At 37.1% G+C, this 14,124-nt stretch overlaps 1 protein-coding gene across 1 annotated transcript in view; it reads left to right on the plus strand.

Annotated features, from left to right (window-relative positions):
* Nucleotides 1–14,124, plus strand: part of LOC111044216 (disintegrin and metalloproteinase domain-containing protein 10) — a 134,493-nt gene that overhangs the window by 85,125 nt on the left and 35,244 nt on the right. Inside the window, exon 2 of the mRNA XM_039434275.1 lies at nt 12,022–12,282. Coding sequence (XP_039290209.1) covers nt 12,022–12,282 — 261 coding nt within the window. The remainder of the gene's footprint in view (nt 1–12,021; nt 12,283–14,124) is intronic.

Consider the following 14,124-nt stretch of genomic DNA (forward strand, 5'->3'; position numbering starts at 1 on the left):
CCAACATCATGACATGACGGTTTGTACGAAATTAGTAATGTTTAGTTGTAAAACAAACGCGGCTCACAAACTGTTCAACAATATTGTTTAGTTTTGGTTTCCTATCACCCAACCGCCCAAAACTACTCGTCCTATTCCTGCTCTCCTCTTTCCACAGTCTCATTCTGTTGTCTTCATCCTTCACTCCTTTTTTCGTGAATTCATGAAGCGATGATGTACTCTCTCAGCTGCTAAAAGTGAAACAAGTCGTGCAATGACTGGCGAGTTCGTGATCACTACAAAACGCACGCAAACTCTTTCCCTCACTCACTCACTCACTCACTCCTCCTCCTTCTCCTCCTTCTGCTGCTCTTCCTTTTCCTTCTCCACTCTCTTTTGAATCTCTTGAACAGCTCTCAAGACCGACCGTCACCGTAGTAGCTACGCAAACTTCAGGAGTCTAAATTTTGTTGTTGGGGAATTCCAACAAAGTCAAGTCCATATTTCAACAGGGATCCTTCCTGTTATAATTTGAAGGAACTGTGTATCAAATGTTTTGATGGATGTTCTTGTGTTATGTTCAGCTTAGAAACTACTTGCGTGTTTTGTGCTGCAGTGAGGCAAGCTCAGCATACTACATGCCATGCTATTGTGATTCTACCGTGATATTAATAATATCACTACATGAATTTCAAGTGTAAATTTTACACTTTTGCCGGTTTCACAGAATCGTAGATGGTTCTATATTTCTATCACATTGGAATTGACAAAAATCGATTAATGTTAATGTTAATCGAAAAAAGCAATTGTGAAGATTGAATGTTATAGAAACTGTGAGGGACTCAGTTGTCAGCTCGAACGATGAATATTATACAACATTTCAAGGACCCAGTTGTCAGCTTGAACGAAGAAAGTAAGTTTTTAATTCTTAAAGCACTTCTATACCTCAGATCATTACCGTCAAGTTATTTACACTATTACTGGTCGTTTGCTTAAGTTCAACTTTATATGCAATAGAAGAGGATGAAAGAGTTATAAAGCCAATAATTGTGTTCGATTGTTATCGATTATGTCTGTTTTGATCAAAAATATCTATTGCTACACGAATCGAAATCATTCAGACACAATTCATCTAACTTTAAATGAGTTTGAAAGGATTTTTGAATCAGATTGAAATTAATAATGTGAAGTTGTTAATTGTAAATCCTTCACAGATAATACGATGTTTCTGATATTTATAAGAGCAGTCTCTAAATTCCCTCTTTTGCGAATAAATTCACAAAAAATTAAGGCCGTCCGGCTCGCAAAATTACTGGGTTCAAACCTCAGCTCTAGCTCAGTGGTAGAAACATGAATTTTATAAATACAAATAATCACCATAAGGTTCAGTGACCGGTGATTGGTAACTCTTACCGCTGCTTCTATGAAGTTCTTGAAGAATACCAATACGGAAAATAAAAGAATATTTGATGACTGATTATCAGTAACCATGTATCACTAGAGAATAATAAGGACCAACTATAGTTGTTTCTAGTTGATTCTTAAAACGCTCGTCGTGAATACAAGTATTCACCAATATACCCTTCCAAAATTCCTTAGAACTTACAACGCCAGTTCTGGAAGCTCTCTGGATCCTTATATGATATAACTGGAACCTTATTAATATAATTTCTTAATATACTTATTCTGGTATATGAGATGAGTATCATCAAAGGATGATAAATATTGAGTGCTCTGAATAAGATTAATATCACTTGATTCAATAATTTTAAGTGCTGCAAAATATTTGTTGATATTAAAACAGCTCAAACTGTATATCACGAGATGAACTAGGATAAAATAAACTTCTACGATTTGTATGCTGACTAAAAACACAAAATATATTCCCATAATGAGTAACGCGTAACGGTAACGATTAGTGTATGGATTATGACTGGAGAGAGATATCAGTTTCTTAATTGAAGACTTGACGTGTTGCCGTAGGAGGAGTGACAACTTGTCAGCTCTACTGCCAGTAAACACAAATAGCTATGAAATTATTGTGTTGCTCTATGGCTATGCTAACTGTTGAGACTTAGGCTCAACTAACACTTACGCGACTCTGGTTGAGAAGAGACTCCGACTCTAGTCTCTTCTCAACGCAGCATGTGTTTTCAAATGGTGACGTCGCGGAGACTAGAATCGACTGGTCTGAGTGTCACCATTTGAAAACATATGCTGCGTCAAGAAGAGACTGAGTCGCGTAAGTCGAGCCTAAGGCTAACTGTGATCAAGTTCTGTCGTCCTTTAATAATGTGTGATAATTATTATGAAAGTATTTTTTGACTTTCCTTACTCACTACCCTTAAGTACATGATGAGATAATAATTTTCTGTGGAAACAGCCCTGTTGTTGGGAACAGTTTGATGGTTAACGCAAATTCCAGGCCTCCAACATCATGACATGACAGTTTGTACGAAATTAGTGATGTTTAGTTGTAAAACAAACGCGGCTCACAAACTGTTCAACAATATTGTTTAGTTTTGGTTTCCTATCACCCAACCGCCCAAAACTACTCGTCCTATTCCTGCTCTCCTCTTTCCACAGTCTCATTCTGTTGTCTTCATCCTTCACTCCTTTTTTCGTGAATTCATGAAGCGATGATGTACTCTCTCAGCTGCTAAAAGTGAAACAAGTCGTGCAATGACTGGCGAGTTCGTGATCACTACAAAACGCACGCAAACTCTTTCCCTCACTCACTCACTCCTCCTCCTCCTTCTCCTCCTTCTGCTGCTCTTCCTTTTCCTTCTCCAAAATATGTCTCTCTTTTGAATCTCTTGAACAGCTCTCAAGACCGACCGTCACCGTAGTAGCTACGCAAACTTCAGGAGTCTAAATTTTGTTGTTGGGGAATTACAACAAAGTCAAGTCCATATTTCAACAGGGATCCTTCCTGTTATAATTTGAAGGAACTGTGTATCAAATGTTTTGATGGATGTTCTTGTGTTATGTTCAGCTTAGAAACTACTTGCGTGTTTTGTGCTGCAGTGAGGCAAGCTCAGCATACTACATGCCATGCTATTGTGATTCTACCGTGATATTAATAATATCACTACATGAATATTTCAAGTGTAAATTTTACACTTTTGCCGGTTTCACAGAATCGTAGATGGTTCTATATTTCTATCACATTGGAATTGACAAAAATCGATTAATGTTAATGTTAATCGAAAAAAGCAATTGTGAAGATTGAATGTTATAGAAACTGTGAGGGACCCAGTTGTCAGCTTGAACGAAGAAAGTAAGTTTTTAATTCTTAAAGCACTTCTATACCTCAGATCATTACCGTCAAGTTATTTACACTATTACTGGTCGTTTGCTTAAGTTCAACTTTATATGCAATAGAAGAGGATGAAAGAGTTATAAAGCCAATAATTGTGTTCGATTGTTATCGATTATGTCTGTTTTGATCAAAAATATCTATTGATACACGAATCGAAATCATTCAGACACAATTCATCTAACTTTAAATGAGTTTGAAAGGATTTTTGAATCAGATTGAAATTAATAATAATAATAATTATTATTATTATTGATTTTTACTTTCCTTGCCCTATTACCATAGGTAAGGAAAGTGTTGCTCTCCGAAAAAAATTGAGGTACCCCAATTTATAAATTTCTATACGTTTCAAGGTCCCCTGAGGTGTTGGTCTGTATGTATGTGTGTGTGTGTGTGTGTGTGTGTGTGTGTGTGTGTGTGTGTGTGTGTGTGTGTGTGTGTGTGTGTGTGTGTGTGTGTGAGGGCGCGCGTGCGTGCGCGCGTGTTTGTGTGTGTGTGTGTGTGTGTGTATGAGTATATGTGCGTCTGCTTACACGATATCTCATCTCCCAATTAACGGAATGACTTGAAATTTGGAACTTAAGGTCCTTACACTATAAGGATCCGATAAGGACAATTTCGATCAAATGCGATTCAAGATGCGATTTAGAGCTAAAATGGCGAAAATGTTGTCAAAAACAGGGTTTTTCGCGATTTTCTCGAAAACAGCTCCAACGATTTCGATCAAATTCATACCTAAAAAATTCATTGATAAGCTCTATCAACTGCCACAAGTCCTATTTCTAAAAAATTCAGGAGCACCGCCCCATCTATGCAAAGTTTGAGTTTAGATTCCCAATTATCAAGCTTCAGATACAATTTAAACAGAAAATTTCAAGTGGAAAAGATTGAGCATAAAAATCTCTTCAATTAATGTCCAGTAGCATTTTCACCTAAAATTGAAAATAAGCTCGAAATTCGAAAAAAATAGATTATTCAATTGCAAACTGTTGGCAACTGTTGATTCTATTAAATCATTCACTATAAATAAAGAGATAGCAGACTTCGTGTGTCTGCAGCGCTATTGTCCTATTTTAAACAAGGTACAAAGGAAATAGATGTGAAATCCTAGCACATAATTGGTATATTCTTTTGAAGAGCCTTCTCTTTTCTACTAGAAATTTTCAAAACCTGCTGGCATCATCATAATTAATTCTGTGAAGATGCTGCAGCCCTCAAGCTCCATATCCTCTCTCTCCCTATCCCACTATATTCTCTCCCGTGATGATGATAATAATGAGCCTTCTCCAAGACAAATAATAGTTGTAGTTGGTTGAAGTATCTCTATTACAAGCATCTCAACTTATGAAAGAAAGCTCCCCTTTCTTAACAGGTGCAGGGTGGGGTGAAATAAATGGGCTCATTGCTTATATGAGGCTAGATTGGAAGAAATATTCCGTCTACCACCCTTATACAAAATGACCTGGGGGGTTTTCATGTGTGTTGTCTTTATTCTCTTGTTTCATGTCTTCACCCCCGTATTATTACCTTTCTCATTTCCATTCATCTTGCAGTCTAATTTCTGTTTCTGTGCCTCTTGTATTCTCATTTTATTATCGCTATTCTCTTTCCTCCCCCTTACTTTCCCATTCCTTCTTCCTAGTTCCAATATTATCACTGTGTTTATTATTTCTCCGTTTTATTCTTTCGTTTCCACATTTTTCTCATTCTATTATTTTCCAGATCTTCTTTTTAATACTAGGTAATAATTATAATCTGTATTCTGGTTTCTTATCTTCATTTCATACTTCTATTTGTTTCACTCATTATTATATTGTTTCCCACCCATTGTAGTTTCCTTACACCCTTTTCCTCTTGTAATGCTCCTTATATCTGTATTCTTTTCTCCACTTCTCATTTACAGTCAAATGATTTTCACTATTTTCATTGCCTTTACAGTACTTCTCCCTATTCTACTTCATTATTATTTTTCTTCTCTTCCTCTTCTTCCGTTGAACAGTTCCTTAAAGTGTTTTTTTCTTAGTAATCTCTCCTTATTGAGTATTTCTTCATTCTCCTTTCCCAGAGTATCCGTGAAGTGCTATCATTTTCTCTTCCCCGGCCCTTAGATTCTTATTCTCATCTATTGTTTCATTTCAACCTTCATATTACCTCTTGTTCAGCAATTCCCAACTCTTCATTATGTTTCTGTATGTTCCAACTCCTTCTCTCACTGTGCTTCTATTCCTTTTCTCTTGCGTTTCTATTTTTCCTCCCATAATGTTTTTTCTTCCCCTCTCATTCTATTTCAACGAAATTACCATGTTTCCTTATACCGCACTATCTTTATATCAATTTCTCTTTACACACGTGTTCAGTTTCTACAATATTAACCACCCTTACTTCCATCTATTCATTTCTCCTATACTCCATGTCTATGCCATCTTCTCGTCCAAGTTCTGCTCTCCATCTTATTCTCACCCTTGCTTTCCAATTCTTTCTTTTATTATATTTCCGTTTTGCACCCTCCACTTGAGTTTTATGTCGGACTGCCCCTAGCGAGAGTGTACTATAGTGAGATTCATTACATAGTGTCAGAATTCCTTGGCAAAAACATCACTGCTTTTCCCTTCAACTAATGCTGACAGTTTTAAGTGAATCTGACTATGGTCGTCTATAAGCTATCTGTCAGTATTCCCCATAAGTTAACACCACCGCATCCCCCCATTAGAACAATGCTGACCGTGTGAAGTGAATCTCACCACAGTTCCACCTCATCGCTTTCAACGCGCACCCTTGTTTAGGGTTAGGGAGGGAAAGATTCATCTTCCCTGTTAAGTTTAGGTGGCTCACTTTCCCCGGTTATAAACAAACGTCGTGGCCAAAGGGTGGAAACAGGGGCAGAGCATAACGTGTTGAAGTGAACGGGTGGTCTCGAGGAAGAAGAGAGAGAAAGAGAAAGAAACTGAAAAGAGAAGAGGGTGAGAAGAAAATATATGGTCAAGGGGAAGAAGGTATTGTTGGGATTGTCTGGAATTCGGGAACAGAATTGTGGTTCAGGTTTCCAGATATTTGTGGACTACGTATTTGTGGAATGTGAATTTGTACTACATTCTGTTATACTGTATAGTACAATCCATATGAGTTGGCAGTGTCTAACGTATTGTGGTTGCAAGTATTACGTCTTGACTCCAGACCTGTGAAGTAAATTGTATTATCTATATTTAAACGGTCGTTCCGTAAATTAAGTTATTTGAAGAAATCTTAACATTCAAATTAGCACGTTCTCTGTCAGGTTCCAAGGATCGTAACCGATAAGCAGTCTGATAAGATTCTGAATGACTTAATGAGCTTGAGAAAATAGGATTCTAAATACAGTACGTTGGTAAGCTTGAGAAAATAGGATTCTGAATACAGTACGTTGATAAGCTTAAGAAAATTTGAACGTTAATGATTCACTCACTAATCAGTTGACCCTTATATTGATTTTTCAACCTAATGATTCATTCTCAAGTCTCAGGTGACTTCTAATTTCGAACTAATGACGATTCAATCAATATTTTATCATTAATAGTTCTCCTAATTTGAATTAATTGGATAAACACTAGTAACGGTTTTAACCAATATTCTTCTAATTAGAAAAGCAAAAACAAAAGACTGTCAAACATGTAAAGTAAAGTGTGGTAGTTGAGAGTAAATCAGTTTCAGTAATTCTAAATTCCAGTTGGAAGCAATCATTCACGATAATCGGACATCAGAACACTATTAACGACACTTTTAGTATCAAAAGTTGCACAGTTTGATAAAAATGGAAGTAAATTGAAGCCAGACTGGCGTGCAATGAGCAATTGCACCTATAGTGTGGTTCACTTCAAAGTGACAGCATTTGTTGAATGAGAAGCACTCATGCTATTTATGAGGAATGCTGACAGTTCGAAGTGAATCTCACTGTAGTAAAGTGCATTTACCTTGTTGCATGCAATCTGATAAAAGTTTTAATATGGACACGCCTCGACTGGAAAATGCATGACTGCACTTTAGACTGTCAGCATTAGTTGAATAGTAAGCATTCATGTTAATAATAAGGAATGGTGGCAGTAATCTGACTACAGTCGTCTAGTAGCTAAACTTCATTGTAAAAAATATACTCGGAAAGTTTTCTCAAAGTCACACCAATTTTGCATTAACGGTTGTGAGATTGTTTGCCAGATATTTTCTAATAAACACTAGTTTTGCAGTCAATGGTTTAGTTGTGAGGAAAGTACTGTCGATTTCTGATTATTTCACTTTTCATCTCTCGAATAGTTTTTTTTCGTATTATTAATATTAAATAACGAATCTCGTCAACCGTTTTTGAGATACATGGGGAAATCTAAAAAAATGTTCCACCTCCTCCGATTTCAAAATGAGCTGACCACATGGGTTAGAGGACGTTTTGGAGGTTTTCCTTCTAAAGACTGAAAATAATCTAAACACTCCTTAACTTTAGAATATTTTATGTCATCTAAACCCGCATTTTGAGCATTCATTGACTGTACTTAATCGAATTTAGTGAATATGAATAATAACAAATTGAATTTGAATGTATGAATGCAATAGAATTGAATAGAATTACAAATGGTATCTATAAATATGAAGCACCACTTGATTACTTGTAAGTACTAGAATCGATTCAAGCTCAAGTAGTGGAAAATTGAATCCAGTACCTGAATCGATTGCCTTTTTGGAAAAGGTTTTCCCCACTCCCACCCTTGTCAACCTGTCGAAACCTGCAAACCATATCAGGAAAGGTTCAAAATCCCACCAGACCGAAAAAATAGGATTCGAAATTCGCGCTCAAAGTTGTCAACCAATCGCAATCGAGCGAGCTGAAGGTGAACGATTGGTAAGCGGCTTAAGGGACTTCGGACTTTGGGATGGGACTTCGGACTTGAGAGTGGCAACCTAGTTGTTAGAGGGCTTAGCATGTCCTCCTCTCGTTGAGATGCTTCTGATTCTGTTCAAAGAGGCACGTCTAAACGTACTTGGTCGATTTCAACCAGATTAGGATTGAGGTTGACGTTTTCTAAACGATGTGAAAAAGTTAGAGGTGGTCATGGCTACTGATAAGACAAGGAAAAGACTGCTGTATCATGAAATATGCTGTTCGTCCCCCAGATGATTCTATCACTCCCAGATACTTCTAATGAAATTCTTGAATAAATGATTTTCCTCCTATATTAATAAACTTAGTTGAAAATCTAAAATTGATTGTGGTGTTTTAATCGAAATTCGTCTCTTCATAAATGACTGTGGTTGTTTCAAGAATATGGTTAGCAATAATGAATAACATCTATTATTCGGCATCTCAATATCACTAGATTAACTACAACTGAAGCTAGTAATAATTGTCCGAATATTCAATTTGTTTTGTGATTATTGATTTCATTTTTCAAAATTGAGTCTTTATAGCATAAATATTCATGCCAAATTTCAGATCAATACAACATTTCGTTCTTGAGAGAGAAATTCCTATGTAAAAAAAACAAAATGGCAGCTATAAGGATAACAGTTGAGTTTTGGACACTTCAAATACGACATTATTTGTAGTTTGCTATCATGCAGGAACAATACCCTAAAATGTTCGACAGTACTTCTGAAACACCCTGTATAATTTCATACTAAAATCCAAAATATGAAGTAACAATTTTCATAAGATCCTCCTAAATCACATGATTTACCCTTGAAAAATAGTACCTATACAGGATTTGGATAATTTTCATGTTGTTTAATTGTTTCTCTTTAAGAATCTAGTCGCATCAAGTCATACACGTTTTTCAATGAAGTTGAGTCGTTTGCGGTACTCCATCAAATAGATAGTTTGATATGATGCAGTACCACCAGCTATAGACGATTTTCATTATTCTAATATACTTAATAATGAATGAGTTAATTTCAATAAGTTTATGTTTAATATTTGAACAATAACGGTAATTGATTGGCTAGGTATTAATGCTATTCAGTTCTTATCTCTATTGTAATGGAAGAGTTTATTCACTTCATAACTATCCAATGAAGCCAATCGAGGAAATTCTTATAACTCATCAAATAATTGATGAAATGAACCAGCAGCTTAGAGGTTAGGTGAACCTTGAATCTAGACAACGCCAGAAAGTCACTGAACCGACAAAAGTACTTCTTCGATGTGATAAAACGACAAAAAAATATTTTCTGCAACCAACTAGTTTTTCAATTTCAGTGGAAATTTTTTCACTTGTTTTTATGATGCAGTATCATTCTTCATTTTATCCCAATTCTAAAAATTTCGTTCTGTGTTTGAATCGAGATAAAGAACAAAGGCCCTAGGAGAATAGAGACAGAAAGAGGGTCATAGAAAGAGGAGAAGAAAAATTGCAAAATGAAACAAAGAACGGTCGCGCAGTTTTTCGTCCACACATGATCGCTTTCACCGTATTAATGGCTTTAATTTTATTTTGTGTCCAGCGTTAGCACTTTTGCAGTTTGGTTGGCTTTTTCGCGCTACCTTGACTTCTTCTGTGCCATTATATCATCCGCAAATGGATAAGTTATTGCTGTGAGCGCCATGGCTGTGTCCAATTCTTCAGCAGACCATATTATTTCAGTAGTGAGCTATTTCAAAGCTCGGCTCTTGGTTGTCGTGTCTCACTTTCTCTCCATTTTCTTCTCAATTTTTTCATCCCATTTTTCACTTTTTCATAATAGTTTCTATCAATCTTGTCCTTGTCTTGCCTGCTCTACATTCTCCCATCTTTTGTATCTTATCATCTCTTGTTTAGAATCTTCTGTATCCCTCTATAGGCTATATAGTCACTCACATAGTGTGATACTGAATACACTCTTTTATCTGTAAAAGCGTTGTGTTTTGAGTAGGTTCGTGCAAAAACTTCAATACATCTGTGCATCTCATGCATTTGAAACCTGTAGCAAAGGTCTGTGATACCTCCAGTCATCTCTATATGTCATATGTTCTAGGATCTATTCATATGTTGAAATCAATTGAAGTGAATATTGTACCTTTGTACCACAGCCTTCTCTAGTTGGATGCCATGGCCTAGGTAGAATGGTAACGTTGCATAAGTAGGTTCAGTCAGGACTTCCTATATACCTAGGTAGTCTAAAGGAGGTCCTGGTTCAGTCAACTGGTCTGCCCGAGCTGAAAACAATGAAAAGCGTGTAGAAAGTTCAAGATAGGCTAAAATCATACCTACCTCCAATAAATGCCTACCTCCATGTCCATCGAGTTTGCAACTAAGTAAATTAGGTTCAAAATCATCTCTTAGCTACGTCACTCAATGCATAACTTATTTAATGCATCATCTTGGACTTTCCACTCGCTTTTCTCTGCTTCCAACTCGGACTTACCAACTGACAAACCTATTTAGCGACGTTGTCATTCTAAGTAGGGCTTGACATTTTATTGCAGGTGGTCGAGCTAAAATTAATTGTGTGATATTGCATGACAGCCACCTGCCACCTCTAACATCAACTGCCATCCCAAACGAGTTTACAACACTGAAAACTAGTGTTAAAAGTAGGTATGAAATCTGCTGTCAGCTGAGGCAATTCATAAATCAAAGAATTTTTTTAATCATGGACTATTCACTCGTTTTTCATCACTTTCAACTCTGGGTAAACAGCTGACAGGGACGTTGCCATTTTTCTGAGGGCACGGCATTTCACTATAGAATGCTACTACGATAGCATACTATGCAATCGCAATAAGCAAGCTCACGGCTCAATTCAAGATGGCGGCTAAAATGGCGAAAATGTTGTCAAAAACAGGGGTTTTCGCGATTTTCTTGAAAACGGCTCCAACGATTTTGATTAAAATTTATACCTGAAATGGTCATCGATAAGCTCTATCAACTGCCACAAGTCCCATATCTGTAAAAATTCCAGGAGCTTCGCCCCATCTATGCAAAGTTTGATTTAAGATTCTCAATTATAAGGCTTCAGATACAATTAAAACAAAAAAAATTGAGTGATGAGAATCTCTACAATTAATGTCTAGTAACATTTTCACCTAAAATCTAGAATAAGCTCGAAATTCGAGAAAATGTGATTATCCAATTGCAAACTGTTGGCAACTGTTGATTCTATTAAATCATTCACTATGAAGAGATAGCAAACCTCGTGTGTCTCCAGCGTTATTGCCCTGTCACCAGCTAGCTCAAATCTTTGAATAGTAGACTTGAGATGCGCGGGAACACTAGCGTCAGGTGATCAATTTTCATAACGTCAAGGAAAGTTGTGTGAGTGCGCCACACCAGATTTTTGGGCATGGTACTGAACTATTTTATTTTGTTGACACCTTCAGTGTGATGGCATATTATGTTCTCGGATGTAATGCCCAGTCCACATGTTGGCCCAGTAATCTGGCCCAGGCTGCAATGTGACCAGTGCCTGATCAAGGCCAGCGGTAGCCAGCATAGGTAAATTACTCTGGCGCTGATCGTCATTGGTCTTCATTGAGCCATCATGTGGATGCGGCATAATCGTATTCTCCCAATCAATCTGATCTAATGGATGTGATTTTAACAATATTTATTACAATTCGTTCGTTTGTAGATGGTTCAGTCACGAGTAAAAGCAGCGACCACACGGGGATTGAGGTTTTTCTCGTTACTGAAACTTCTATACTGATTTTAGCAAGCTTATGTATTAACCCAAATTTCATTGTATTTGTTGAGTTAAACTTGATTTATGTGTGTTGTGTGTTGCAGCAAACCGTCTGAACGAGTACATAGCGCACTACGAGGCAGCGTCGTACGCACGCGCAGACGTGGTACGGGCGCACCAGCGAGCCAAGCGCAGCGTGACACGTGACCCGTCGCTGCATCTGCGATTCGAGGCGCACGGCCGTGCGTTCAACATCCGCCTCAAGCGCGACCTCACCGTATTCAGTGACGCGCTCTCGGTGGTCGACTCAAGGGAGACGCATCTGCCTGTCGACACGTCGCATGTCTATCATGGCCACTTGTTGGGTGAGTGGGTCATCTAAGTATGATTTACAAAAATATACAGATGGGTGCAAAATTATTAAGGTATTAAGTAGTAGGCTAAGTTGTATGACGAGGAAGTATTTGATAAAGAGTGATATTTTTGCATGCATGTACGAAAATGTTCTATTTCTTTTGTGTATTTTGTGTTGAATTGAATAAAATTATTGATACATTATTTAATTATTGAATAAAAAAATGCTACTTTTTCCTCATATGGGGAAACATATGTCCATATTTCATCCTCTCTTCACACTACTACTTAGCTATGCTATGCTGAAGTATGTCTTCGCAAGACGTATACTCTGTCCAAACTGGCACTGGCACGAGCCGACCCTCGCTCCCCCACGCGCAGGCACACACGCCCGGCCTACCTGCGCCATTGATATAGTATGTATACTACGTAGTATACAGGTAGACAGACCGTCCCTTTACCCCCCCCCCACACACACACACACACACACACACACACACACACACACACACAAAAGGAGACTGCGCTTGTGTGTAAGTAGTAGGAGGGTCGGCGTAATCCTTCAGAGCTCATGCCTATTTGGACAGAGTTTAGTCGTTCTATCTCCCAATAATGAAAGCTTTGTGGACGGGACAGATTCATAGCTTAGATTGGGAGATAAAACTTATTTCAGCGTAGCGTAGCGTAATGTGAAAGGCCATCTACGAGCAGACGACCGAGGCAGACGTGAGCAGACGTATCATGCAGACAGACGTACGTTTTGTATGTCCTTGGCCCGGCACATTAGATAACTCTGTAATGAGGTGCTAAATCTTGGCATACTTTGGTAAAATTCGAACATGGCTGCGCCAAGTACTTCATTGAGCTTCAAAATATCCATGTCGAGGCATTCCTTAGGTTGGAAAACGCATACTTTCCGGGGTGTGTGCGACAAAACAAAAAGTGATGGGGGAAGGTAGTGGGGACGTTTGATATGTTCTCCAACCATTTAGCCAAACTTTGGATGGAAGTTGATAGCGATTTCATTCGGCCTATTCTTCGTGAACGTTCCTTATTGGAGCCTCTCAAAAAATGAGATAAATTAGAACAACTAACAACTACTGTATACCATACATGTTTTATGCTTTGATTTATTTTGTACTATACACTATTTGATACAATTAGTTTGTACAAGAATATGTAAATAAAGAATTTGATTTAAGTAGCTGCTATATTTTCGAAGTAATTTTGCATAGCACTAGCACAAAATGGTAACTCTTAAATATAAAATCTTCAACATTTGTCACATATATAGAATATATTGACTTACTAGTCTAGTTGTTATTATTGGATAATCAGCAAGAAATATTGAAACTATGTAGAATACATTTTTCCAATATGTAGCTATTCTGTTCTTCCTAAAAATTATAAATAAATTAACACATTGAAAACTAATATTTTTTCAAGTTGATCATAACATATATAAAACAAAAATATATGTTAATGTTTCTAAAGTGTAAACAGATAAATATGTGTTTAAAAGAATTGATATTGTGGAATTTTTCCATAATTGAAAAAACACAGTTTTATCACATCCACATTTATTAGACTTCATCCACATTTATTAGTTGAAACCAACACGAAACTGCAGTCCTGTGTACAAGTCTAATAAATGTGGATGTGACACGAATAAAACTGTGTTTTTTCAAAGATAAATATGTGGTACACAAGACTTCTGTAGTTGATTGGAGTGATAAAAGTCGTTTTTATTTGCATGGAGATGCTGAGTATCATTATTGTAACGTTTTATCGTTGACTCTTCGAGTAAAATTCACGTCAGTAGAATTCTGATGAATGAATGACTCACGACCTGA

The sequence above is a fragment of the Nilaparvata lugens genome, chromosome 8 (genome assembly GCF_014356525.2).
Source record: "Nilaparvata lugens isolate BPH chromosome 8, ASM1435652v1, whole genome shotgun sequence".
Classification (NCBI taxonomy): Eukaryota; Metazoa; Arthropoda; class Insecta; order Hemiptera; family Delphacidae; genus Nilaparvata; species Nilaparvata lugens.